Raw genomic sequence first — 26625 nt, 5'->3', positions numbered from 1 at the left:
AACAATTATATGTAAAGTCTGACAGTAAAATGAGCGATTTAAGCTGATGGAACCAAAACCTTTCGTAGACATTACTGAATTTATTTGAACAGGTCTTTAGTGTAATATTGATGTTCATTGTTTCGGCCACGACAGGACTCTAACTTTCACAATACTATTTAACTAACTCATAACTGAGAACAGAGATGCCAAAAGATGCCTATTTTTAGAAGCTAAACAATTTTAAAGCATTTGATCTGGGGAACCACCGAAACAGCATTAGTCTAATGTAAGTTTTCCAGCCCGGGACGCTTTGCCCCAGTGCACTCTAGCTCAGGATGCTTTGCCCCAGTGCACTCTAGCCCAGGACGCTTTGCCCCAGTGCACTCTAGCTCAGGACGTCTGACTCCTCGACATTAGGCCCTACTTTCATGCCAAATGACTTCTTCATTCTTACCCCGCTCTATTTACGTCAATGTGACCGAGAACCAATTAAAAAAACAACCCATCAATTTCTAAACGGGGACTTTAATGGGTGGTAGAGCATGAGTGACTTGGAGTTAGTGTCGATATAAATGGTGCTCGGACTGATATTTAATTTTATCACGTCATTGGCAATTAAATGTTAAAAGTAAAATTTCTACAATTATATTCAGTGCTACAAGTACAATTACAAGAGTTGAAAGGCTTTACGGCTTACGCATAACAATGTACAATGAGGCTACAACATTATTAACAATAAGCATTGGGGCAGTGTGTATACTGTTATAGCTCATCCCCTGGTTCCCTCTGATCAACAGCAAGAATTCATTTCATTCATATTCATCTGGTGGGTCAGCATGGTCTATCTCGTTCAGTTAACTAAATCAAGGCAGTAAGGTAGTACGTTTTCATGAAAAGTCGGGGTGAGATGTACCGAGAGCGGGAATTGAACCCTCCAGCAAGAATTTATGTTATATTCAATATCCCCTACTCCTGGATACAGTGCAGAAAACTCTAACTTGATAATAGACTGGTGCAGTCAAGGAGGTGGTCTGCAGATTGCGTGATGGCCGTGAAGATGTCTACTTCTAAACCTCTCAATAGGTTCAATAGGTAGGCTCAATCACAACTCTTCGGAAAACAACATAACAAAAAGTGCAATTCAAGAAAGATATGACTGATCGGACTCGAATTATAAGTAAATAATTTTGTAATCACTAATCAAAAGACAATCGCTAGACATGGTTATTGTAACGAAAAACAAAGAACAAGAAACCTGGCGTCTTATTTTCAGACCAGTTGGTAACAATAATGCTGCACGTGTAACAGAAATTCTTTGACCGGCCAGCAACCGATAGAGTTAGACAACTGTAAACAAATAATGGTCGCTGATAAACTGATCATTTGCAAGATAATAGCGCGGCGTAATGCCAGAATTTAGACATATGTTCACGTTTGTGAACATAGCTAACTAACTAATCATTACATTACCCGTTTAACGGCTGTAAAGTTAAAGGAGATGAGACTGTCAGTCGGTGAAGGAAACAATTACCTAGGTCGAAACGGCAAAGGTGAATTGTCTTTACTCTTTTGGTAGTTTACCAAAAGAGTAAAGACAATTCACCGCGAGATCATCTCTACCGTCCTAGTTTACTGAGTTCACGAAGTCAAACTCATAGTTTAATTATATTAATGATAGTTGGATAAACCTACACGTGGTATTAAAGGCGGCACACATCAGATTGGCGTTTCAAACGAATCCTGACGACTTCAAAACCCACCATCAAAACAGTGAGTGGCACACATCAAGTGTGGCTCAGCGACAAAAAGAAATCGCGGCATGTACGGAATCGCGATTTTCCCCATTATTTGCGACAAATTTTATGTATAGTCTGTTAAAATTCGCGGTATCGCGATTTTTGGCCAAAATAATCGCGAAATCCTTTTGTCCCTGGTGTGGCTGCGTGAGCGGGGAGACGTAGCAACGTTAATGAAAACACAGTACTATATGTGAGTGTCGTATGACAACGAGCCAATTTGCATCACAGTATATCAATTATCCTATATATCTACTCTCTTTAAAATTTCAACTCGTCATTAACATTCCGAGGATCGTCATGAATTAATTCCACCGTCGTTTGTTCGAGCATTAGAATATCAATATTTAGGATTATATTGAAATTTGGTGCGTCAACAATGTAAAATTCAGCGTACTGAGTCGTACAGTTGTTGGAAGTACAGAGATCGGCCTTGTTAACTGGATGATGATCGATTAAAAACATTTTGAATACCAATGAAAGATATAAGTTAAGAAGTTAGCCCATCGACGTCAAGTGTTTTTACTTCTGCTGGCTCGGTTCCAGGCTCGATGATATGGCCACTTTGATCTAAATAGTACAGTCAAGTACGTCCTAATTTAAGCCTTTGTCGGACAAAATAGTACAGTCAAGTACGTCCTAATTTAAGCCTTTGTCGGACAAAATTCGCTACAAATTTTAACGGGAAATGGTCGGGACAGGTCCCAGGAATTTATAGAATCTTGAAATTATAATTTATAAATATTATATATATTATATAAATAAATTTATTTATATAAATTATAATAACTGATTATAATAACCCGCAAAATTTTGACAATCAACTGTATATTACCATTAATTTACAGAATCTGATAACTTATTTAACCAATACAATGTTCGTACAGTGGCACGTGCACGCATGGTAACAGTGAGGGAGTCCAGTGGTGGGAGGTAGACCTGCAGGAGGTCTACAATATAGAGTATATTGAGGTCTACGGCAGAACGGACTGCTGCTCTGACCGACTCGAGGGTGCTAAGGTTAGTGGTGCTGTAAATTATTATGTAATAATATAATAAACTAAAATTCTTATGTAAGTGCTAAAGTTATAAATTATAATGTAAGTACCAAAGTTGTAATGTAAGTACTATAATTATAATTGGTGCTGATGTATAATGTGTGGGGTATAGGTGTCAGTGCGAAGGCGCAGAGTAGTAGTTACCATAGTTACACTACCATAGTTACACTACTAGTTACCATAGTTACACTACTAGTTACCATAGTCACGGATGCTAATACAATAGCATACGACGGATGAATCCTGAATATCCACAATGTAATGCATATTTATCACCTGAATTATTATACTACTAGCCTCAATAAGTTAATATTGAACACTTGTAATATACGTACCCCTTCTGACACCCCTGGAAGTAACCATCCTCTAAAAATAACCTGCCTCTAAAAATAACCTGCCTCTGAAAATAACTTGTAGGTTTATAATAACATAAACCCGCCACGCAAAGGGTTTATATAACAGATCATCCCGCGCTAGCAGGATGATCTGATAAACACATACGAGTGCGCGCAGCGCACGAGTTTTGTGTTAATATGTAATCCCGAAGCGCCAGCTGAGGGATTACATTTATTTAGCCCTGAGCGTGAAGTGTTTATGGATTATAATTATCCCCGGCGATTTCGACAAGGGATTTATACTTTAGAAGAGAGTGATAAAATGGTTTTTATTTCGGAATACGGGTCTTCAAGTCAAATCCAACAGAAACAAGAAAGCACTCTAAAATGTAGTTGAGTCGTTGAACAGGAATTTGGTCAAAGTCATTGAAGTCTCGAGCAAATCTGGATGACTGAAGCCAAGAATTAAATTTGTTTAGAGCCCAGTTGTTGACTCTAACTGTACTGTCCGGAACACGATTGGAAAGCAGTTCATCAATCTGAATGTCAAACCGATCTGTCATAGTGGAGCAATAGCTTGAACGTTAGCAGGAACAAGAGCTGGAAGGAGAGCAAGCAAAACAATACTATTTTTAGGGCACGGACAAGGGTAGCTGGCTAGTCGCCAACTTCTCACGCCACGCGTTGGAGAAATTCCAAGAATTAGCTGCTTTGGCAACGTTCCCAGGAATTTGCGTGTAAAAGAAGTGGACGGTTACGATGTTTCATATCACGTGGTGCGCTTTCGTGTCACGTGGTATAGACTCGGCGTATGCTATTGGTGGCACGTGGTACGCACGTGACGCGCCCACGTGATCGCGCGTCTAACTGTTCTACTATTATCGAGTTCTATACTAATCAGCAGTATCATTGATTATTGTAAGTCGGAGTATTGAATGATAAACATCAGTTACGACTAAAAAGCGGGCCGGGTTTATACAAATTTCCGGGGCGGGATGATATCACCTTGAGATGTTTATCTAACAGCGGGCCGGGCTGAGTGATAATATGATCCCGCGTCGAAATCCCGGAGATATTTATAACCTACCAAGACGCGCGCCGAGTTGGACTCGTCGACGGTCTTGAAACAAATATTTTACGAGTATCCCCGTTAAAAATAACCCCTCTCAGCTGTGGATAGGAAACAACAAGTGTGCGACTCTAAAGAACATGGGAGCAGCACAGAAGGAGACGGTTAGATGTGAGGACCCTGTTGTATCGGTGGGACGTAAAGTCAGGATTGAGGTCCTCAACTATCTGACGCTGTGTGAGGTCAAGGTGTTCACTAAAACTGAAATGGAAATCGGTAAGACTCAAAGTTTGAAGTTTATAAATCTATACCGCAGAAGCACTACATCTTGTTTAGGTAATAAGTACCAGATCTCACTGTTACATTTGTCTCTAGCACATTGGGTTTATGTCACATTCTAGATTTACCAATAAAGCAATAAAGCAAGGGAGAGTTACCATAGTAACACTACTAGTTACCATAGTAACACTACTTGTTACCATAGTAACACTACTAGTTACCCTAGTTACACTACTAGTTACCATAGTTACCCTAAATAACACTCTATCTCCAGCGGTGAGCTCGACTAAAACACCTCCAGAACACAAGGGAGAGACCCAGGGAGACTTTATCAACGTTGCTATTCATAAACCAGTGCACCAGTCCTCTACTGGTCACAACGGATTTGCGAGCAGGGCTGTTGACGGGTCAGCATAACAATTATCTCTTCAGATAATTATATAACATAATTATGTAACATAATTATGTAACATAATTATGTAACATAATTACGTGTAATGTAACGTGATGGAAATATTTTAAACGGGTCATATCCTGTCCAAACCCAGGACGCATAACATGAAGAATTCGTTGTAACTTTGTATGAAGAGCATTAATACAATAAATAACAATTATCTGTTTAGATAAAATACAATAGATTCTCAATTTTGTTTCTATTTCATTGGAAACAGATTGCTCGTTAAATTGAATCAAGGAATGAGGATCATTCACAAAATGTGACCTGGTGCTAAACATTTTTGAATTTTGCTGAATCCTAAAAATCACTCGGCTGATTTAAAATAGATGTTTTGAATTATTATAGACCGCTTTACAGTTCGACCTGTTGAATTAATCGTATTTTATCAGATACACCACCGGTATTTGGGGCCACAGATCATGTTCTTACACTAGAAACAACGGTAAGATTTGTTCTCTATCAGTTTTTATATTTGATTCTTAATAAATGCTGTTAACTTCAGCGTTAATTTGTAGCTAAAAAGATGAAAGTTTTGTTTTTATCCCATTGTAATAATAATACATCTCAAATTAGAAACATCAGATTAAGTGAAATATTCTTATTTATGTAAATAAGTACACTAAATATACTTATTTATCAGGAATGAACTATTGGGAGGTGGACCTAGGTCGAGTGTACAATATTGATCACATCATGGTTTACGGGAGATCAGATGCGGAACCAAACTGGTTAAACGGAGCTTCGGTGAGTTTAAAATAACTGTTAAAACTACCAAAGTAAACAATTTAACAAAAGTTAATACTTTAATTAGGTAAATATTGTAACTATAAATAAGATAGAAATACTTTAAATAAACTTCAATAAGATAAAAGACCTGTGTCCTGCATATGTGCAGACTGCAGATCCATTTCAATTACATATTTTGGTTAAATTATACGATTGCATGGTTTAAATCAAGCCAAACAAATTGTGGATCTCATTTTGTTAATTAACAACATTAAAATTGTTGATCATGATGATTAAGTTACTTGCAGTCTACAGAACTACAAAGTCGACACTAAATCTGAAACAGCTCTTTGGTTGTAACTCCATTCTTAACATATATCACGTGCTAGGTTAAAGTTGGGGAAGTCACGTGCCAACTGTTGGCTGGCATGGAGGAGGGTAATAAGAACAGGGTTGATTGCGGAGGAGACAAGGAGAAGCTTGTGGGTCAGAAAGTCCGGATTGAGAAGTGGGCCACATATGTTGTGCTCTGCGAGGTCAGATCTTCGGTTAGTGTTTTAGGGAGTTCTAAAACATCCCATTTAATTACCTTGATATGAAGAAGAACCTTCGTAATTAAAGGAAGTGAAGGTTCATCCCATCTCTCAGCTTCTTACTTAAAGATTTCACCCACTGCAGCAAACTGGACATTACTTGACATTGTACCTGTTTGTTGTACCAGTTTGTATTCATTTGTACCAGTTTGTTCGTATCCACAGTAACTAATCCAGATCATGAAAATCACACACAACTCGTTTAAAACGCTACCTCAACCAACATATATATTCAGTTAAAAAAGAAGGACTACCGGAACCCGATGTGGTTATCCCCACCGTAAACTACGCTCAGATCGGTGAGGTTATTGATGATTTCTTCAACGTAGCAAAGGGTAAGAATGCTACTGCTAGCTCTGAACCGTGGGGAGGAAAGGCTGCTCGGGCAGTGGACGGTGTTGTGGATCAGCACTGGGGCAGGTGAGTTCTTTTAGTGGGGCTCTCTCTCTCTCTCTCTCTCTCTCTCTCTCTCTCTCTCTCTCTCTCTCTCTCTCTCTCTCTCTCTCTCTCTCTCTCTCTCTCTCTCTCTCTCTCTCTCTCTCTCTCTCTCTCTCTCTCTCTCTCTCTCTCTCTCTCTCTCTCTCTCTCTCTCTCTCTCTCTCTCTCTCTCTCTCTCTCTCTCTCTCTCTCTCTCTCTCTCCCTCTCCCTCTCTCCCTCTCTCTCTCTCTCGCTCTCTCTCTCTCTCTCTCTCTCTCTCTCTCTCTCTCTCTCTCTCTCTCTCTCTCTCTCTCTCTCTCTCTCTCTCTCTCTCTCTCTCTCTCTCTCTCTCTCTCTCTCTCTCTCTCTCTCTCTCTCTCTCTCTCTCTCTCTCTCTCTCTCTCTCTCTCTCTCTCTCTCTCTCTCTCTCTCTCTCTCTCTCTCTCTCTCTCTCTCTCTCAGTTTCACATACTGAGTTAATGTTATTTGGTAACTGTGTGAAAATAGCAAAATATTGCGTGAAAATTATTATGTAAAAGTGCGAAAGGCGAATATCATTAGACATTATGATAGTTTTATCAATTTATCTATAGTTGTCATGGTAATATCGTATAGGCTTTTTCTTTGGAGGGTGGTTTAAACTGCTCTCAAGTGCGCAAACAAGCAGTCTTATGACCACTCCACATCCACTCACTACTCACAAGCCTAGACGTCATTCTTTTGTAGTTCTCAATTCCGATGTGTAACAATAGTCTTACAATTGTTCTATTAAACCCTGCATAGTTATGTTGAACAATTGCCTTTTTACGACACATTGTAAACGCACTCACATCAGAGGGAGCTGCACACACACGAACAGACTCGGTAACGAGTGGTGGGAAGTGGACCTTGGTCGGGTTTATCAGATAGATCATGTCCGGGTGTGGGGCAGAACAGATGCTCATACTGAAAGACTGGACGGTGCCAGGGTAGGTTTCTAGAGTAGGTTTCTAGGGTCTCTCAGATTTGTCCCAAACCTAATATCTTAGGTTTATTAGGTTTGGGAGTTGATATACATATATATGTAATATATCAACTCCCATTTTATTATATCATTTGGTCTGATCAAGTGACTGATTTTGGGAATGATTCGTAATAAAAATCAAAGCTATTGAGTCCAAATTCACAAAATAGAACGGCCAATATTTTATTTTTATTTTTTATCCACGTCTTGCCCATCAGCTGTGGATTGGTGATCACAGATGTGGCAAACTGAAGACTATGGCCAATAAAGCTGAGGCTGACATCATTAAATGTGAGCCAGCAGAGTCAGTCGGAAGAAAAGTGAGGATCGAACATTTTAGTCAGTATATCACGCTCTGCGAAGTCCAAGTTATGGGTAAGGGATCTTCTAAAACTTCATAGTTGTTTAGTCTTGGCCGTATCAAGATTTTATTGAATTTGAAACCGGTTTATCCACGAAATCTTACTCCTTGTAATGATATCAAATGTCCGGTTGGTCGGTTAATAACTCTTCAAAAACCAACTATTCTGCAGTGAAACAGTCGCAGATCGAGCTGCAGTTAATAACTCTTCAAAAACCAACTATTCTGCAGTGAAACAGTCGCAGATCGAACTGCAGCCGAACACAGTCTCCAGTGACGGCGAAAGGGAAGGCGAGTACACGAATGTGGCCCTCAGGAAAGAGGCCTGGCAGTCCAGTACAGCACACAACGGTTGGGCCAGCAGAGCGGTCGATGGTTGGGTCAAAACTCACTGGAACCAGTAAGTGTATTTTACTGGTTTGTACACATCATAATTTAAAAAGTGTCTGATGACGGTGACTGCTTTATTTTCTCAGCATTTGATTCGATGATAACGGTGAACTGGTGGTCTTGAAAGAATTATCCCAAAGTTTAGGATCTAAAATATTTGTAAAACAAACTATATTAAACTGTATTATGATAATATTAATCTAAGCTAAGTATTATTATTATTACTCTAATCTAAGTATTATTATAATATTACTCTAATCTAAGTTTTATTATAACATTACTCTAAACTAAGTATTATTATAATATTACTCTAATCTAAGTATTATTATAATATTACTCTAAACTAAGTATTATTATAATATTACTCTAAACTAAGTATTATTATAACATTACTCTAAACTAAGTATTATTATAATATTTATACTCTAAACTAAGCCTTATTATAATATTTATACTCTAAACTAAATATTATTATAATATTGCTCTAAACTAAGTATTATTATAATATTACTCTAAACTAAGTATTATTATAACATTACTCTAAACTAAGTATTATTATGATATTACTCTAAACTAAGTATTATTATAATATTACTCTAAACTAAGTATTATTATAACTTACTCTAAACTAAGTATTATTATAAATTACTCTAAACTAAAGTATTAATGATCATTTCTCTAAACTAAGTATTATTATAATATTGCTACTAAGCAAAGTATTATTATAAGTATTATTATCTAACTTTTAAAACAATCTCGAATAGTTAAAGGAAACATTAAGAGACTGATAAGTGCCCAAAAAAACATAACAGTTCTCTGAAAAATAAAGGTTAATTATGAAGTAATAATTTTCTCACAAAACTCTGTTAGAGGCAGTAGCCCTAAGATCATAAAGATCATTAATATCATATAACATTACTCTAAACTAAGTATTATTATAACATTACTCTAAACTAAGTATTATTATAACATTACTCTAAACTAAGTATTATTATGATATTGCTCTAAACTAAGTATTATTATAACATTACTCTAAACTAAGTATTATTATAACATTACTCTAAACTAAGTATTATTATAACATTACTCTAAACTAAGTATTATTATAACATTACTCTAAACTAAGTATTATTATAACATTACTCTAAACTAAGTATTATTATGATATTGCTCTAAACTAAGTATTATTATGATATTACTCTAAACTAAGTATTATTATAACATTACTCTAAACTAAGTATTATTATAACATTACTCTAAACTAAGTATTATTATAACATTACTCTAAACTAAGTATTATTATAACATTACTCTAAACTAAGTATTATTATAACATTACTCTAAACTAAGTATTATTATAATATTACTCTAAACTAAGTATTATTATAACATTACTCTAAACTAAGTATTATTATAATATTACTCTAAACTAAGTATTATTATAACATTACTCTAAACTAAGTATTATTATGATATTACTCTAAACTAAGTATTATTATAACATTACTCTAAACTAAGTATTATTATAACATTACTCTAAACTAAGTATTATTATGATATTACTCTAAACTAAGTATTATTATGATATTACTCTAAACTAAGTATTATTATGATATTACTCTAAACTAAGTATTATTATAACATTACTCTAAACTAAGTATTATTATAATATTACTCTAAACTAAGTATTATTATAATATTACTCTAAACTAAGTATTATTATGATATTACTCTAAACTAAGTATTATTATAACATTACTCTAAACTAAGTATTATTATAACATTACTCTAAACTAAGTATTATTATAATATTACTCTAAACTAAGTATTATTATGATATTACTCTAAACTAAGTATTATTATAACATTACTCTAAACTAAGTATTATTATGATATTACTCTAAACTAAGTATTATTATAATATTACTCTAAACTAAGTATTATTATAACATTACTCTAAACTAAGTATTATTATAACATTACTCTAAACTAAGTATTATTATAACATTACTCTAAACTAAGTATTATTATAATATTACTTTAAACTAAGTAATATTATAATATTACTCTAAACTAAGTATTATTATAATATTACTCTACGTATATTAAACTAAGTTTTATTATGATATTACTCTAAACTAAGTATTATTATAACATTACTCTAAACTAAGTATTATTATAATATCACTCTAAACTAAGTATTATTATGATATTACTCTAAACTAAGTATTATTGTAATATTACTCTAAACTAAGTATTATTATAACATTACTCTAAACTAAGTAATATTATAATATTATTCTAATCTAAGTATTATTATAATATTACTCTACGTATATTAAACTAAGTTTTATTATGATATTACTCTAAACTAAGTATTATTATAACATTACTCTAAACTAAGTATTATTGTAATAATATTACTCTAAACTAAGTATTATTATAATATTACTCTAAACTAAGTAATATTATAATATTACTCTAAACTAAGTATTATTATAATATTACTCTACGTATATTAAACTAAGTTTTATTATGATATTACTCTAAACTAAGTATTATTATAACATTACTCTAAACTAAGTATTATTATAACATTACTCTAAACTAAGTATTATTATGATATTACTCTAAACTAAGTATTATTATAATATTACTCTAAACTAAGTATTATTATAACATTACTCTAAACTAAGTATTATTATAATATTACTCTAAACTAAGTATTATTATGATATTACTCTAAACTAAGTATTATTGTAATATTACTCTAAACTAAGTATTATTATAACATTACTCTAAACTAAGTATTATTATAATATCACTCTAAACTAAGTATTATTATGATATTACTCTAAACTAAGTATTATTGTAATATTACTCTAAACTAAGTATTATTATAATATTACTCTAAACTAAATATTATTATAATATTACTCTAAACTAAGTATTATTATGATATTACTCTAAACTAAGTATTATTGTAATAATATTGCTCCAGGGGATCTTGTACACACACTAATCAACACGGTGTACACACTTGGTCTGTCAACCTTGGTAAAGCCTACAAAGTGGATCATGTTAAGTTCTGGGGACGAACTGACGCTGCACAGGACCGGATAAAATGGGTCAACGTAGGTTCACTTTTATTATACATTATACATTATACATTATACATTATACATTATACATTATACATTATACATTATACATTATACATTATACATTATACATTATACATTATACATTATACATTATACATTATACATTATGCATTATACATTATACATTATACATTATACATTATACATTATACATTTATTATACTGTGCTTGCTTAAATTTATATCTCTTTGAAATATTCTTCATTCGCTGTTGATCCCTCAAGTTAAAATCTTTTGATTTGTCATATTTTGAATTTATTCCTTCCCAAAAATGTGTAAGAATGATAAATAAACGGTTCAGGTATTCGTGGGACGCACAAAGATCGGTTACCTTGATGAGGAAGGGTACGGAGCTGGAATGCCGTATGTACTACAAGCTACCAACTCCGAGCGTGAGGTATACGGTAAAATCGTCAGATTTGAGAGACTTGCTAACTACCTTACCCTCTGTGAGGTCCAAGTCATGGGTTAGTAACATATTCATTATTCAAAAAAAACATATTCGTTATTCAAAAAATTTAAATTTTAAAAATTTATAAAAAAACATATTCATTACTCGCAGCTTTAACCATTTCTTTCGTTAACATTAAAAATAAACGAGCATTATTTAAGCTCTCCTTTCTATTGATCACCAAATTATGAAAGTTAAATCGATTTCTATTTCAGTAAAGAACGAAGATTTGTTGGAGGAGGAAATGCCCACGACATTCCCTGAGTACGAGAACGTGGCTCGGAACAAACCAACCAACCAGTCATCCACCGCTCACGGTGGCGAGTCTAAGAGGGCTGTAGATGGTTACATGGCCGAGGGGGCTGTTAGCTGGAACGGGTAAGAGCGCGTCTGAAATTGCTCTGAAACAGTTTTGGGTGTTTTTCAATGATTGAATCGGAAACTCGACGTTAGGAAGTGTAAACTTTTTTGTCAATTTCAGCTGTAGTTTTTTTAGCTGACAATTGAGTCACCTTGATCTATTTTCATATATATTTTCCCCAAATTAACGATCACATATATTTCAGACAATCTTGTACTCACACCAACAGAGCTGCCTTGGAGTACTGGGAAGTGGATCTAGAGCACGAGTACCACATTGACCACATTAAGATCCTGGGAAGAAGTGACTGTTGTCGTGAGAGGATGGGAGGTGCCGTGGTGAGTTTTAGAAGTTGTATTTCAGTATTTGTTCATGATTGGTTTGATGATTGCAATGGTCATATAAAACACTGCTAAGCATAATATAAGTTTTATTTTTTTAGTGTTGTTATTCAGCTTCATTGAAAACTTTAAAACCATGATCAGATTAAAATGGACGGAAAAACAGTTGCTGGTCTGAGTTACTACACAAATCAGTTGGAATGGACCGTCCCAATGAACTATGCTAAGGGGCGCAGGCTAACTGTCACTCAAACAAGCCAAATTCTTACTATTTGCGAGTTTGCTGTCTATGGTAGGAGTTCTTTTTTCAATGTATCTTCCATTCATCGAATTTTAAATTTTTAAACAGTCCGACCTTGTTGAGTTGCTGCGTGTTAACTTGAAAGAAAAACAAATCATTTGCATTTAACGTGGAACTATGCATTCTTTTTCAGTTGATCACAATTACGATCCAACCACGGACACTGAAAACCAGTTGGATCTAACAGAAGAAAACCTGGCTCTGAAGAAAGTTGCCACCTCCTCCAGCGTTATGCTAGGAGGTGAGGCTGGTAACGGGGTAGACGGAGACAGCGAGGGCAACTACTACAAGTAAGCTTACTTAGATTTACTGGGCGGCGCTCAGCCTGTCATTCCGCCGAATCTTTATTTAATAGTTTAATATTTAATAGTTTAATATTTAATAGTTTAATATTTAATAGTTTAATATTCAATAGCCTGGGGTCCCGGCCAGGTAAACTTAGATCTGCTTGATGTATCATAAATAGTGATATTATAAAAAGTATACTGTTTGAATGGTGACTGGCACTATCCAGTATGTAAGCTTACCGATGTTCCTGCGGCTGCAGGTTCCTTGAATCTTTTGTCAGCAGCAATGGAAACTACTAATCACAATGTCCTCTTTTCCTCTTCAGAGGGTCGTGTGTATCAACGGGAGTTCAGCAAGGTGAAAGCTGGTGGATGGTGGATCTAGTGGACTCTCACAGTGTGGGACACGTGATAGTTTACCCCAGACTCGACACTAATCTTGCTGCTAATCTTGACGGCGCAGTGGTATGTTTTTATAGTTTACCCCAGACTCGACACTAATCTTGCTGCTAATCTTGACGGCGCAGTGGTATGTTTTTATAGTTTACCCCAGACTCGACACTAATCTTGCTGCTAATCTTGACGGCGCAGTGGTATGTTTTTATAGTTTACCCCAGACTTGACACTAATCTTGCTGCTAATCTTGACGGCGCAGTGGTATGTTTTATAGTTTACCCCAGAGTCCCAGACTTGACACTAACCTTGCTGCTAATCTTGACGGAGCAGTGGTATGTTTTTATAGTTTACCCCAGACTCGACACTAATCTTGCTGCTAATCTTGACGGCGCAGTGGTATGTTTTTATAGTTTACCCCAGACTTGACACTAATCTTGCTGCTAATCTTGACGGCGCAGTGGTATGTTTTATAGTTTACCCCAGAGTCCCAGACTTGACACTAACCTTGCTGCTAATCTTGACGGAGCAGTGGTATGTTTTTATAGTTTACCCCAGACTCGACACTAATCTTGCTGCTAATCTTGACGGCGCAGTGGTATGTTTTTATAGTTTACCCCAGACTCGACACTAATCTTGCTGCTAATCTTGACGGCGCAGTGGTATGTTTTTATAGTTTACCCCAGACTCGACACTAATCTTGCTGCTAATCTTGACGGCGCAGTGGTATGTTTTTATAGTTTACCCCAGACTCGACACTAATCTTGCTGCTAATCTTGACGGCGCAGTGGTATGTTTTTATAGTTTACCCCAGACTAAACACTAATCTTGCTGCTAATCTTGACTGCGCAGTGGTATGTTTTTATAGTTTACCCCAGACTCGACACTAATCTTGCTGCTAATCTTGACGGCGCAGTGGTATGTTTTTATAGTTTACCCCAGACTCGACACTAATCTTGCTGCTAATCTTGACGGCGCAGTGGTATGTTTTTATAGTTTACCCCAGACTCGACACTAATCTTGCTGCTAATCTTGACGGCGCAGTGGTATGTTTTTATAGTTTACCCCAGACTCGACACTAATCTTGCTGCTAATCACCTGACCGGAATTATTATGAGCCATTGACCCGTAGGACCTTTAACTTCGCCTCTCATTGCAAATTCTCGTAGTAACAATTTGATAGTTTAAATGTTTATAATCATTTTAGTCCTTCTGTTGGTTGTTCGATAATGATATTGATAGCCGCTTACTCGTATTTTGTATAACTTATTGTAGAAAGAGGACTTTGTTCCTCATTTAAAATAAAACCAGCGAACTAATTACCAAATGCATCGCAAATATTATATCTTGGCGAAGTTAAAGTTCAGCAGAATACTTAAATAGAATGTCACCCCCGGCCCCCCCCCCCCCCCCCCCCCGGCCCCCCGGCCCCCACTAATACAAAATTACTCAGGTTTCAGTTGGGGAGCATGTTTGCGGTTCCATCACGTTCGTGGAGAACAGGCAGTGGTACAGATTAGACTGTAAGGGACAAGCTGGTTCCAATGTGAGCGTGAAGAAAGAAACTGGGCACCTACAGTTCTGCGAGGTTATCGTTCAAGCAGCCGAAGATTAATAGAGTGTAAGGAAAACGTGTTTTGTCGGACTTTTGAGTGTTGAAGTCATGACATGAAGTTGACCTCAGAAATGTTTGTTTATCATTTAATGATAATGTTCAAATTTGTAAATTATGGATAATTCTTCTGCCTGATCCGTATAAACTATGATAATAATGTTAGTTGAATTTTCAGTTTAAAGTTTATCAGTAAAATTCTTAATATCATATCGTAGATTTTGAATATGATCAAACGTAAATTTGTCTGACTTAGTAATACACAATATATCACAGTGCTGGCAAGCACGACCGTTCACCATTGCTCTTATATACTGTATACTATTAAACTACCTGTGCTGTTGTACCCCTTAACTGTTTTTCCAGGCATTTACACTCATCAGAAGTTGTTCAGCAGGGTTATTTTTAGTTCAAAACATTTTTATTCAATATAAAATATGACAGAAATAATAAATGGTTAATGGTTATGTGGAGATTTTTAAGAAATTTGCATGAAGGGTCGCAGCACTGTTTTCGGTATCATTTTGCATTTGAGAACGGTCATTCAAATTAATATCATTTGCTTTTGTTTGGTAAAGAGAGACACTGGCAGCAGTCCACTCTACCCAATCATGGGTTTTGGTCAAATATCATCTCTTTTTGATTATAATGTCATTGTCAGGGTACTTTACTAAGTCGAAATGTAAATTCACAACTTCGAAATATTACCTTTGAAAACATTTCCTTGTGTTTAGGTAAGCATATCTGTCGATCACTGACTGAATATGCCACTTTATACCCATTCAAATTAGCATTAAATTCATATATAATGCCATTTAACTGTCGTGGCAAAGCAGAATTTGTTCGAAATTATGAAAAATTCGCACCTTTCGCACGTGCAAACTTTGAGTGGACGTTGCATGCGTATCCAATATTGAATCACCGTAAATTTTTGTATATATTCGTAATTTATATATAGTTTGACAAGCTTGCAAAGTTTCAACAGATTTTAAGAATAGGTTTAATCACAACGGCAATCCGAAGTTGACAGAAAATAGTAAAAATAGCAATTTTCAGTGATTTGAGCAATTTTATGTCAATTTGGGCGTGTCCCCACTTACTGGCCACTGGGCCGCGCTCAGCCTGTAATTCCGCCGAATCTCTATTCTATGTTTATGAACATAATAGCCTGGGGTCCTCAGGTAAGAGGTCCCCAGGTAAGTCCCCACGTGTAAAACTTTTTGAATTTCAATTTAGTACGTGATTTTTCGTTAATCGCGTGATCAGTTAATTGCGTGATCATCACTGCCCGTTCTCAATAATCAAGCATGAATTGGTATGCAAGAGAGAAATTTATCGTGCTTATCGTAATTTTATGGGTGTGCACTTTACCCCCCTCTTAGTGTTCACTGTGCAGTGCAGGTGACCAAAATCCTAGCAGACTTCAATTAACAGTTTAAGATAAAACCTGGCCCATTGTAAAGCTCCACTTGGATCAAAAATCATATTATCAATGTTAATTACCCAGATGGACAAACTTTGAATTTGTTATCAGTGTTAATTTACCTGGGGACCCCAGGCTATTACCTTCATAAAAATAATTGAGATTTGGCGGAATTTCAGGCTGAGCGCCGCCCAGTAAGTGTTAATTTGATCACCCATCTTTAGACAATCTTCATGAGACATCTTTCTCGGAAATTATGTTCACCGATTCTGTTCTTGGTATATTCGTCATTTCTAGAATATAATTTTCACTGAGTCCGTTCATTATTACTATTAGTCAAAAATTTGCTATCGAAGAGGACCTGCATCTTAATTTAATTAACATTTAATCTAACGAGCTGCTTGGCATGCTTTGGTTATTTTATAATACAAGTGACTCACTTGAAAGGTACCAACCAGTAAAGTTATCGACTTTATTTCAATTATTTCTTTATTTTAAATCCTTGTTTTTCAAAGCAAAAAGTCTTCACATCATATTAACTTTAAACTTTTAAGTGATGAACATGTCGATATTTAAGATATTGATGCTTCTGCAAGTTCTTCTTTCATCAGCCAGTAAGTAACTCATTATTTAATCAATGTGATAGCAGTTAAAACAATTAATGCATTAATAATAATACCTAATGCTTTTTTTAAAAGCACCAACTGCAATTGCAAATATCTCAATGAAAAAGTATAGCAAAAAACACTTTACGGTCGATTTTTGGAATACTAAACGATTATCTAAGTCTAACTACCTTAGGGCCAATAAATTTGGTTCACAATTAATTTGGTTGCCATAATTTTGGTTACCACAATTTTAGTCATAAATTCGCACATTTTTAGTCTACAACAATTTTAGTCACATTTTTTAACTTTTCCATTCTATTTATTTGATTTTTCCACTATTTACCTAGTTTTTTTCCCGATTTCTCATATAACGTCATACTTTATAGTTTAATGTTAGGCATGTTGATTTAATGATTTTTTGCAATAAAAAATAAAACAAATAATTTGTAAAATAAAATGTTATCTAGGGGGGTAAGTCGTGACATGTCCGCCAATGTCCGCCTATGTCCTGTCCTTTTTGAATTCTATGAGACAACGGACGTGTTTTTTAAATTTAGCTGTGGGACATTAGCGGACATTGACGGGTTCGGATGAACATGGGCTGATATTACCGGACAAACATTATGAGAATTTTTCGCACATAATTTGGACAATTGAAAGGAGCTTATATTCATATGAAGCCTATATTCATAACCTATCGAGGCATCCCCTTTGCAATCCAATCTCGGAAAGCAGGCCTCCCCTTTTTCAAACCGAACTCGGAATTGGATTTTCAGCTCATCATGATCAGTGTAGCATGAAACTTGAACAAAAGTAGTTCCCAGAAAAACTTTGACTTACAAAAATTTTCGGTCCGAGTGATTCTCGATACGTACCTCTGAAGGCAAAGCTGATCTCGCTTCCGACGGGTCAATCTTATTAATATTTTTATTTAAACTACCCTTATATTACAGCAGGTTGTGCGGACAACTCCGAACATGCTGAAAACTGCGCAGGTTGGCTGTCTACTGGATATTGTGATCAAGGTACAAAAGAAATAGGCGAAATGGGGCATAATTTTCATAATTTATCATTATTGAATAAAAGGGCAATGGGGTTGGCAATGATTTTCTTTTCTCGCAATTTATATCGAAATTTTTGCTGCAATCTGAAAACCCAAATGATCCACAGGTAGTGAATACTATGAGTTTATGACCGCTAATTGTCCGAGGACGTGCGGCGTTTGTGAAGTGGAGGAAGGTAAGCAATTACAGATTAAGAATTTGGTTCAAAATTCCTTGCACTTACAATTAATAGACATGTCCGCCTATGTCCTGTCCTTTTTGGATTCTATGAGACAACGGACGTATTTTTTTGTGACATTAGCGGACTCGGACGGACATGGGCGGACATTATAATAGCGGACAAACATTATGAGAATTTTTCGCACATAATTTGGACAATTGGAAGGAGCTTATATTCATATGAAGCCTATATTCATAACCTATCGAGGCATCCCCTCTGCAATCCAATCTCGGAAAGCAGGCCTCCCCTTTTTCAAACCGAACTCGGAATTGGATTTTCAGCTCATCATGATCAGTGTAGCATGAAATTTGAACAAAAGTACCTACCTATGTCACCTATGTTGAGATTCGTTAAGCTTTAACAGGGCCATCACATTGTGTGACCACCCCACAGAGAGGAGATCTCTCTGTCATTCCTCCAGCAAAGCAGCGAGTTTGAGTTCTGAGGAGTGTAGCCCCTGATGGGCGGTGTATCCGGAAGAGATAGCATGAACTGGGTGAGCTGCGATTTGAAATGCTCTCGGTCGCCGATGGAATTCAAATGGTAAGGCATTGCATTCCACAATTTTGGGCCTATGACTGCAAATGAATTATCATACAGTGACTGATTTGCTGCTGAGCTGTGTCTGCATGCAGATGGAATGACTGCAAGGTTTCCAAAACGTGGCCTGGAGACAAACTGCACGTTAATGTCGTTGCTGGTATGGTGATGGAAAATCTTCCACATATGAAGTAAAATGAACCGCTCCCTGCGACGCTGTAGAGACATCAGAGATAGCCGTTGAAGACGGTCCCAATAATGGAGATCACGCATTCCAGTAATCCTTGCGGTGAAAGCTTTCTGTACGCTTTCAAGCTCCTGGATGTCACATATCTTGGAGGGGTGCCATAGCGGGCAACAGTATTCCAGTAAACTACGAACCATCGACTTGTAAAGCGTAAGCATTATGACTGGAGATCTTGTCTGAAAGACACTGAAAACCCAGGCAGCTTTTTGACGAGCCTTGTTTGCTGCGGTCTTGATGTGGGGTTGCCAAGATAGATCGTTGGAGACGAGAACCCCGAGGTCTCTTAGTTGACCTACAGGTGCGAGTGACTTGTCTTTGGATACTGAGTACTGGTATAGTTCACTAACAAAAGGAAGTTCGACGAGAGCACTACGTCGATTGTGTCTGTGACACATGTACTCAAACTTGTCTTTATGTAGTGCCATATTGTTTCGTTCAGACCATTTTATGACACTGTTCAAGTCGTTTTGTAACACAGATACGTCTTGTTCACAGGTTACCGATATTGAAACACGAGTGTCGTCTGCAAAGCATCTGATGATGGATTCAGTTATGCAATGCTCAATATCATTGATGAAAATAAGGAACAAGATCGGCCCGAGGACTGTTCCCTGGGGGACACCACTGATGATCAGAGCGAGAAATGACAAGTGGCCGTCGACCACTACAGCTTGCTTCCGGTTTGACAGAAAAGATTCAATCCATTTGATGATTTTTGGATTTAAGCCATAGAGGTGAAGTTTCCTGATCAACAATTTGTGATCAACTTTATCGAACGCCTTAGCGTAATCAAGATATATAGAATCAAAGTCAGCTTTGTTGGTTAATGACTCAAAAATGTCGTCGAAATGGTGGAGAAGCTGTGTAAGGCAGCTGCGGCCTGATCTAAAGCCATGCTGTTTGCTACAGAGCAAGTTGTTCATTTCTAGATGTAAGACTAGCTTTTTCCTTATGATTCTCTCAAACACCTTGATTATATGGGAGGTGAGTGAAATGGGCCTGTAGTTGGAAGGAAACGCCTTGCTATCTTTCTTGTGGAGCGGAGAAACGTGGGAGTACTTATAAAATGAAGGTACTTCTCCAGATGCAAGGGATTTTGACCAGATCAGATGGATAGGAATCGCCATAGCATCTTTGCAATTCTTAAGTAGAGCAACTGGGATCTCATCAGGACCAGATGAAGCATTTGGCTTAATATCATCAATAGCCTCGATAACATCACTGATAGAGAATTCCAGAATCTGATCCGTAAACGGATATGTTAAATCCGGAGGAGGGAATGATGCAGCGTCTAACTCAGTTTTGGAGGGGTCGCTAAATACGGATAGAAACTGGTTTTGTAAAAGGTCTGCCATTTCCTTAGGATGAGAACGGATGTTACTGTTCTCATCGAATAGCATGCTGATATTCCTTTTCTTTTTCGAAAACTTCTTGGCATAACTATAAAAGTACTTCGGGTTTGCTTTTACTTTTGCTGCAGCCTGCTCTTCGCGATACTGAAGGGTCTTGTTAATAGCATCACGAATTCCTATGTGGGCCAAAGCAAGCTTGTTTTGAAGAGATTTCAAACGAGTACTAGGGCAGTGAACGTCGTTCTCAGCATCACGAAGTTCTTTTTGAAGCTTGCGTTTCTTTCTAGAAGGAATCCGGACAAGTGATGCTTGCTTGTTTTTGGGAGGAATTTTCTTTGGGCAATATATTACACAGATTTGATGGACAGTCTGAGTAAAGAGCTCCGGAAAAACCTCTGGCTCGCTAGCTTCCCAGAGAGCGTCCCAATCCACTGACTTGATTTTATTACTGATTGAATCATAGTCAGCTTTGAAGAAATCAAGACTTCTGAAGGATAGTTCTTTAAAGTCAGGCGGATCAGGAGTAGTGAAGGAGCAAGGATTGTAAGACCAGAAAATCTCAACAAGTCTGTGGTCTGAGAGGATGGTGTCTGATGTAGAAGTGTGGGTAACAAGCTCTTCAGAATTCGAGATGCAGAGGTCGAGAATATTTTCTAGTCTAGTCGGTTGAGATATGTACTGTGTACACAAGTTTTCAGCCATAAAATCAAGAAGGAGCGCAGTAGCATCCATGGACGAGACAGTTCCCCCTGGTAAAACAGTATGAGTGGACCAGTTTATACGGGGAAGGTTGAAATCACCAAAAATTGATAGCTCAAAACCATCAGGTTCGCCTGCAATGTAGTTATCAAGAAAATCAAGACAAGATCTGAAGCTGAATACTGAACAGTTAGGTGGACGGTAGAGCACGCAGATAATAGATTTTGTCAGTTCACATTTGCAGATAAGAGCTTGGCATATTTGGTCATCATATGTCTCAACATGAGTAATGGGGAGTTGGTCATGTGAATAGAGTAGAACTCCCCCGCCAACCCTAGCGTTTCTATCACTTCTGAACAGTGAATATCCAGGAATTTCAAGTTGTGCATCTTCAATATAGGACTTCAGCCAGGTCTCTGTTAGGACAACAAATGGGACACAGTGATGTTTTGCGTGTTCCTCGGCGAGTTGTTGGGCTAGATATGAGACCTTCCACTTAGATGTACTGGAAGCGCTAGGGTTGAAAGATTGTACATTTAACAGCCAGACACGGGAAGTTGATGCCAGTTCGTTGTCTGCTGGATCGGGTGCGGCTGTTGTTGATGATGAGGGGGAAGGTATTGATGAAATGATGGTGGCATGTGACCTGGGGGATGTTGGGGAAGAAACTGTTTGATCACATGATGTTGACTGAGGCTCGGAACAATTGATGTAAGTTTGCATTCTTGACTCGCTAATTCGGACCTTAGGCTCTTGATCTCCTTCTGAAATGTTTCTTGAAATGATGTCAGAAGGGATCGCAACTCTAAAAAATGTCCGATGTCCTGTAGAGCTTCAGTTTGGGACTCATTGCGACTCATACGAGGTGTTTTCATCTGTCGGTTAGAAGCACTACGTCTTGAGTCGTTGGACTTGGACTGGCTGCGTTTGAAGTCTTCATCTGTCCGTCTATAGGATTCTTCATCTGAACGTTTATGCCTCTTTGTGCCAATGAGATGGACCAATGTGCACTTGTCGGAGAAGCAAGTTTTGTCAGAGATAGACGAGGGACAGTGTTTCGGATGATAGAAAATACACTTGTCATCCTTTCTGCAGCCGTATTTTCCCTTGCTACCATTTCTCGCGAAACGGTAGCACCATTTGGGATGATTTTTGTCACAAACTCGTCCATTTTGTTCAGTTTTACCTGATACGCCATGAGGGCATTTGCCAATTTTAAATTTCTCGCATACAATACCAGTGCTGGTGTTTGTGACGGAGCTTGACTCCTTTTCAGTCGATTGTGATAATTCCTCTTCGCTTTTCTGCTGAAGCTGGCTGACAGTTGATAGCTTTTCAGATAATGTCTCGGCAGAGAAAGTCACTTTTGCTGAACTACTGACTGGAGTATTAGCACCAGATGGTGCCTTTGAATTGGCTTTGCTGGCGTTCTTGGACTTTGGTTTCTTTCGTTTAGCTGGGTTGTTGGTATTGTGACATGAGCGGCACAGCCACACGGTACCGATAGGGGAGGCAGGGGAGCTACCGGAGGGAGTAAAGGCTGCGCAGTGGTGAGAACCTTGGAAGCACAAGAAACATCGCAATGCAGACTTGTTTTCAGAATCAAATTCAACAGAGTACTCGGCGTCACAGCCGGCACACATGGCTGGAAAATAGGACTGAATTTCTAGAATAATCCTCGTAGCAAGCGATGGTTTGTTGGTGAAGATTCGATCGTTATCTTTATCTACAAGGTCGATGTCAAGAAACTGTGCACAAATGTCGAGGGCTTGAGAATTAAAACGAGATCCGCCCAATACTTTCGCGTTCGCTTCGCGATCTTCGGATGAATCAAAAGCCGACAAGACAGTTTTTGACACTTTATCGGCTTTGGCCAGCATATTACCGATTATAAGTTTTACTTTTTCATCAAAATCTGGAATCGGATTGGATGACATTTTTCACAAATTCCGTGTATGAGTATGTATATGTATAATTTCTGAAGGCTGTACAGTATACACACAGTGATGAGTAGTACGTCTTATCTCAAATAAAAATTGCTGATAAGGGAGCAACAAAAACGCAACAAAATGCAATTACTAGTATTACAAGTTCCCAGAAAAACTTTGACTTACAAAAATTTTCGGTCCGAGTGATTCTCGATACGTACCTCTGAAGGCAAAGCTGATCCCGTTTCCGACGGGTCAATCTTATTAATATTTTTATTTAAACTACCCTTATATTACACCAGGTTGTGCGGACAACTCCGAACATGCTGAAAACTGCGCAGGTTGGACGGCTACTGGATATTGTGATCAAGGTACAAAAGAAATATGAAAAATGGGGCATAATTTTCATCATTTATGGAATAAAAGGGCAATGGGGTTGGCAATGATTTTCTTTTCTCGCAATTTATATCAAAATTTTTGCTGCGATATGAAAACCCGAATGATCCACAGGTAGTGAATACTATGAGTTTATGACCGCTAATTGTCCGATGACGTGCGGCGTTTGTGAAGGTAAGCAATTACAGATTAAGAATTTGGTTCAAAATTCCTTGCACTTACAACTAATAGATTAAGATATGTACAATATCTGATATCGGGGGGGGGGGGGGGGGGGGGGGGGTGACATGTCCTGTCTTTTTTGAATTCTATGAGACACGGAGAAAGGATCGAGGTACCATAACTAGACTAGAAATGTATTGCTCATGTATTCCAGTATTAATGGAGATCAGTCCCTGATGCTGATCGGTACGGGTAACGTCAACTTATTTTCCTGGATCCCCATCATTCGAAGAGTGTAGTAGTTACTCCCATGGATGAGTCACATCAATTCAACCATAGCGCTAAAATAATAGAAGAGCACTACAAAAGTCACGCTCCAAATATTCAAGATTACGTAGCGGTACATCAATATCAATAACAATACAATTATCTCCAAATCATTCAGTATTTGAATAATCGTTATGATTAACCGTAGTAGGGGCTGTTTAGGCATAAAGTAAATACGATTATTTTATTATAATTTTTGATTTTTAATTAATTTGAATGGAAATCACCTAACATAAAGCATTTTCTCAACTTCTGTCCATGACTTCGCGATGACTTGATCAAACTTTTTAACATTTAATGTCACCAAATTGTAAACCAAAATCGGACTAATGCTATTCTGATTCTTCGACTTTTTCTTTTACGTTTCCTTACTAAAGTTTTAAATTATGAACTGCGATTATATATGTACATACACGGTACGAAAACTTATCTATAATATATTTCAGGCTGTTTTACAAGCTACAAGCAGAATTTTGGTATGTTTCCGGACTCCCAAAAATTATTACAAAGACGGTTCAGGAGTTTTGAGAGTTGTCAGGAATGGTGTGATGATACTCCCCGCTGTGAAGGAGTAGCCGTGAGTCCCGCGAATTGGGCTGACCGAGAGTGCTTTCTGGTGGGCACTACGCACATAACAGCAAGGAGTGGATGGACTGCGAGTTCTTTAAAACCTGGTTGTGACCAGGGTAAATTACAAAACACATTTTTACTTTTTAAGCTCTAAAGTTTTTATCGTGCATGGTTTTCCGTGGGCCTCAGTGCCTAAAAGTGGTGCCTCAAGGGTCTCAGTGCCTCAATGCGCGTCACAAGGTGATCTTCAAGTTCATCTATCAATTCGACAATGAGCACCCGTCTTGCATTACTCAGGAATTTCAATAACATCAGATCCAGAGTCTGTGACTCTGTGTCGCTAAGTTCTTCAGTACGCTGTTTGGTTTCTTTTTCACCCTTTTTGACTTAACCATTTCTGTCGGTACGACCTAGTTTATGTCGATATGATCCTTCAGCCGTTTTAACAGAACATGTTTGGATGGATCGATTAAAAATGAAATGTCTAAAATGAGCTCTAACCCTTTATGTGCAATAGGACTTTGGTAAAGTTTTGCTTCGTAGTTTTACAACGGTCTTATCTCCCAACAAAGTAGTTCAGCAGTAGGAACGGTGATGTCATTATATTAATCAATAGTGTAACCCGGCCTTCGGCCGGGATTGCACTGCCGCAGTTAAAAAGGGTGGAAGTAATTACCCGCTGATCAAAACCCGCATTAGGCGAGCAATTCTATTCGGAGTACCCTCACGTATCCAATAGTATCTTAAACAATAATAATAATATCATAATCAGTTCTTTCTCGTGAATAATTAAGTCATTAAGGTCTGTCGTGATATCATGAATCGCTTAGGTTCCACCAGGATCTGGTAGTCCTCATAATTCGGCGGCCTCTATGTATCTCGCACAACTCTTTAAGAATCTCATGAATTTGGCATGTGAAAATTTGCAGCCTTCCAGAAATTGATTGGGTAAACGAGGTGTCGTACGTCACCTCAAGATCGGGTGACAGGGGGCTTACCAGGCCAGAACCCAATTGATTGATATCACTTATATGTTTTAAATATCCCCCTCCAGGTGTGAAGATGTTTGTTTAAGCCGCAGTGACCCGGCCGTGATGAGGTGAACTGCAGTTCTGTAATCTTGTCTGTTGTTGCTGAGTACAGTGTAGTGTTGAGTTTTTTATGATGTTGGCGTGCTTGTGGCCGAGTGTCAGTTTGGTGTGTCTGGGACCATCAGTTAACCAAGTTTCCTGATTCAGTCTGTTGACTTTGTTGTCGATTTGACGTTTGATGTAGGATTGTGGAATTGGACACTTCAAAATGGATCTGCCGATGTAATAGTAAATGTAAGGTTGAACTTTATGGGAGACACTTTGGGATACTGCTGAAACTAACGGACTTTTTCCTGGACAATGTACCATGTAATTAACCGTATGGGGCTCTGGTCACCCTTTTTGTTGAGCAGCATTTTACTCAAAGCAATGTTTGTAATTGTCAGGTATTCTCATACCATCCTCAAGCGATGAAAACCTAGGTTTCGGCAGCACCGGAAATAAATTAATGACACAATGTTCATTTCGCGATAGAACTCGAAGATCAGGCATCGTATAAATGCTATATTTTTCAGTCGGACCACAAGGAGAACAAGGAGAACAAGGAGCGGAAGGAGAACAAGGAGTCCAAGGAGCGAATGGACGAAAAGGTGCTCGAGGAACTAACGACTTCTGCTCATCG

The 26625-nt window shown here is 37.4% G+C and overlaps 2 protein-coding genes across 3 annotated transcripts in view; both read left to right on the top strand.

Annotated features, from left to right (window-relative positions):
- Positions 1 to 26625, top strand: part of LOC134814794 (ras-related protein Rap-1b-like) — a 49430-nt gene that overhangs the window by 10940 nt on the left and 11865 nt on the right. The window contains exon 1 of one of the 2 annotated variants that reach the window (XM_063823069.1): positions 17848 to 17854. The exons of the other annotated variant lie outside the window; for it this stretch is intronic. The gene's annotated coding sequence lies outside the window, so the exon portion shown is untranslated. Of the gene's footprint in view, positions 1 to 17847; positions 17855 to 26625 lie in introns of those variants that run through there. 2 annotated transcript variants of the gene reach the window in all.
- LOC134815562 (uncharacterized) lies at positions 1028 to 15612 on the top strand. Its single transcript, XM_063824101.1, has 19 exons — positions 1028 to 1074; positions 2666 to 2798; positions 4342 to 4516; positions 4794 to 4926; positions 5366 to 5418; positions 5617 to 5720; positions 6092 to 6188; positions 6532 to 6715; positions 7549 to 7681; positions 7935 to 8091; positions 8309 to 8477; positions 11469 to 11601; positions 11932 to 12097; positions 12297 to 12459; positions 12648 to 12780; positions 12928 to 13075; positions 13218 to 13374; positions 13698 to 13836; positions 15218 to 15612. Exons 1-19 carry the CDS (start codon positions 1028 to 1030, stop codon positions 15377 to 15379), a joined length of 2586 nt encoding a protein of 861 aa, XP_063680171.1. The 3' UTR covers positions 15380 to 15612.

Source organism: Bolinopsis microptera, chromosome 5, assembly GCF_026151205.1.
Source record: "Bolinopsis microptera isolate Bmic1 chromosome 5, MBARI_Bmic_1.0, whole genome shotgun sequence".
In the NCBI taxonomy this organism is placed as follows: Eukaryota; Metazoa; Ctenophora; class Tentaculata; order Lobata; family Bolinopsidae; genus Bolinopsis; species Bolinopsis microptera.
Note: the sequence above shows the minus strand (reverse complement) of the source record. Positions and strands in the feature narration are given on the sequence as shown.

Excerpts from the sequence above, each read along its gene's own strand:
- LOC134815562 (XM_063824101.1), top strand. The coding sequence starts at position 1,028 with ATGGCCGTGAAGATGTCTACTTCTAAACCTCTCAATAGGTTCAATAG. Across the intron at positions 8,478-11,468 it reads GTCAAAACTCACTGGAACCA|GGGATCTTGTACACACACTA; the intron begins GTAAGTGTATTT and ends ATATTGCTCCAG. Across the intron at positions 13,837-15,217 it reads CTAATCTTGACGGCGCAGTG|GTTTCAGTTGGGGAGCATGT; the intron begins GTATGTTTTTAT and ends AAAATTACTCAG.